We start from the raw sequence: 994 nt of genomic DNA, 5'->3' as shown, positions 1-994 counted from the left end.
TGTCGTCGTCCATCGCGACTTCGCCTGCCTCAACGTTGTCATTGTCCATCATGACCTCAACTACCTCAACGTTGTCATTGCCCATCATGACTTCAACTACCTCAATGTTCTCTTCCAACAAAAGTTCATCCTTCGGAACTTGTACACCGGCATCAACGTTTTCCACGTGATCTTCTCGTTCTCTGTATGGTCCGACTACCTATAGAATCATAGGCGTTCAATTTAAATGTTTAAATGTTTAAAAACAAAATAATGGTTCATTCTAGAGTGAACCAAATATACAATAGTGCATTCATTGTCAAACAATAACATGGCAATAATATTTTATTTTATATTCATTTTCACTGCACAATATAGTATATAGTTATAAAATCATTAACTTTAGTGTCAATTAAAAATGTACCTAATGCAATGCGATCAAAAAATGTGTTAGTTTGTAGAATGTACTAAAGCATACATGACCCAATGTATTAATTGATTATGTAATTGAAATTGTAATTAATAAATATTAAGCATTAGATGTAACAAAAAAAAAAAAGAAGAAGACATTTGTTGAATAACATAAGGTTTATCATGACAAATAATTTTTGTGTCATTTAACATTGTATCATGTGTATATTGTATAATATGTATTAATTTCAATATAATATTGTTGAGTTTAGTTTTATGTAATATATTTAAAATGTAGCGTAATTTAAATTAACTAAGCAAGCAAATAATAAATTATGAGCACAGTGGATTGACTATTGAAGTAGTTAAGTATGGTTATAGTAATTACAGTATATAACGTCGCATGGAATTTTTAAGTGAAAAAAGTCATCAGTTTAATACAGTATAGTTAACTTAACTTAATGTAGAATGAATTGAATTGTCAAAGACAATGAAGATATATGTGTATATGTGAAATATATAATAATGTAATGCATTTTGTTAAATGTATGTTATTATAAATGATGAGCAAAGTGAATTTACCGAAGAATTTACTATTGGAGTA

At 28.2% G+C, this 994-nt stretch overlaps 1 protein-coding gene across 1 annotated transcript in view; it reads right to left on the bottom strand.

The window, feature by feature from the left end:
• The window catches only part of LOC100571214, an 8,217-nt gene that overhangs the window by 796 nt on the left and 6,427 nt on the right, over positions 1 to 994 (bottom strand). Inside the window, exon 4 of the mRNA XM_029492146.1 lies at positions 35 to 199. Within this exon, the coding sequence (XP_029348006.1) occupies positions 35 to 199 (165 nt within the window). The remainder of the gene's footprint in view (positions 1 to 34; positions 200 to 994) is intronic.

This window comes from Acyrthosiphon pisum, unplaced genomic scaffold (assembly GCF_005508785.2).
Source record: "Acyrthosiphon pisum isolate AL4f unplaced genomic scaffold, pea_aphid_22Mar2018_4r6ur Scaffold_20959;HRSCAF=22639, whole genome shotgun sequence".
NCBI classification, from domain to species: Eukaryota; Metazoa; Arthropoda; class Insecta; order Hemiptera; family Aphididae; genus Acyrthosiphon; species Acyrthosiphon pisum.
The sequence above is the reverse complement of the archived record's forward strand: the minus strand, read 5'-3'. Positions and strand labels throughout refer to the sequence as shown.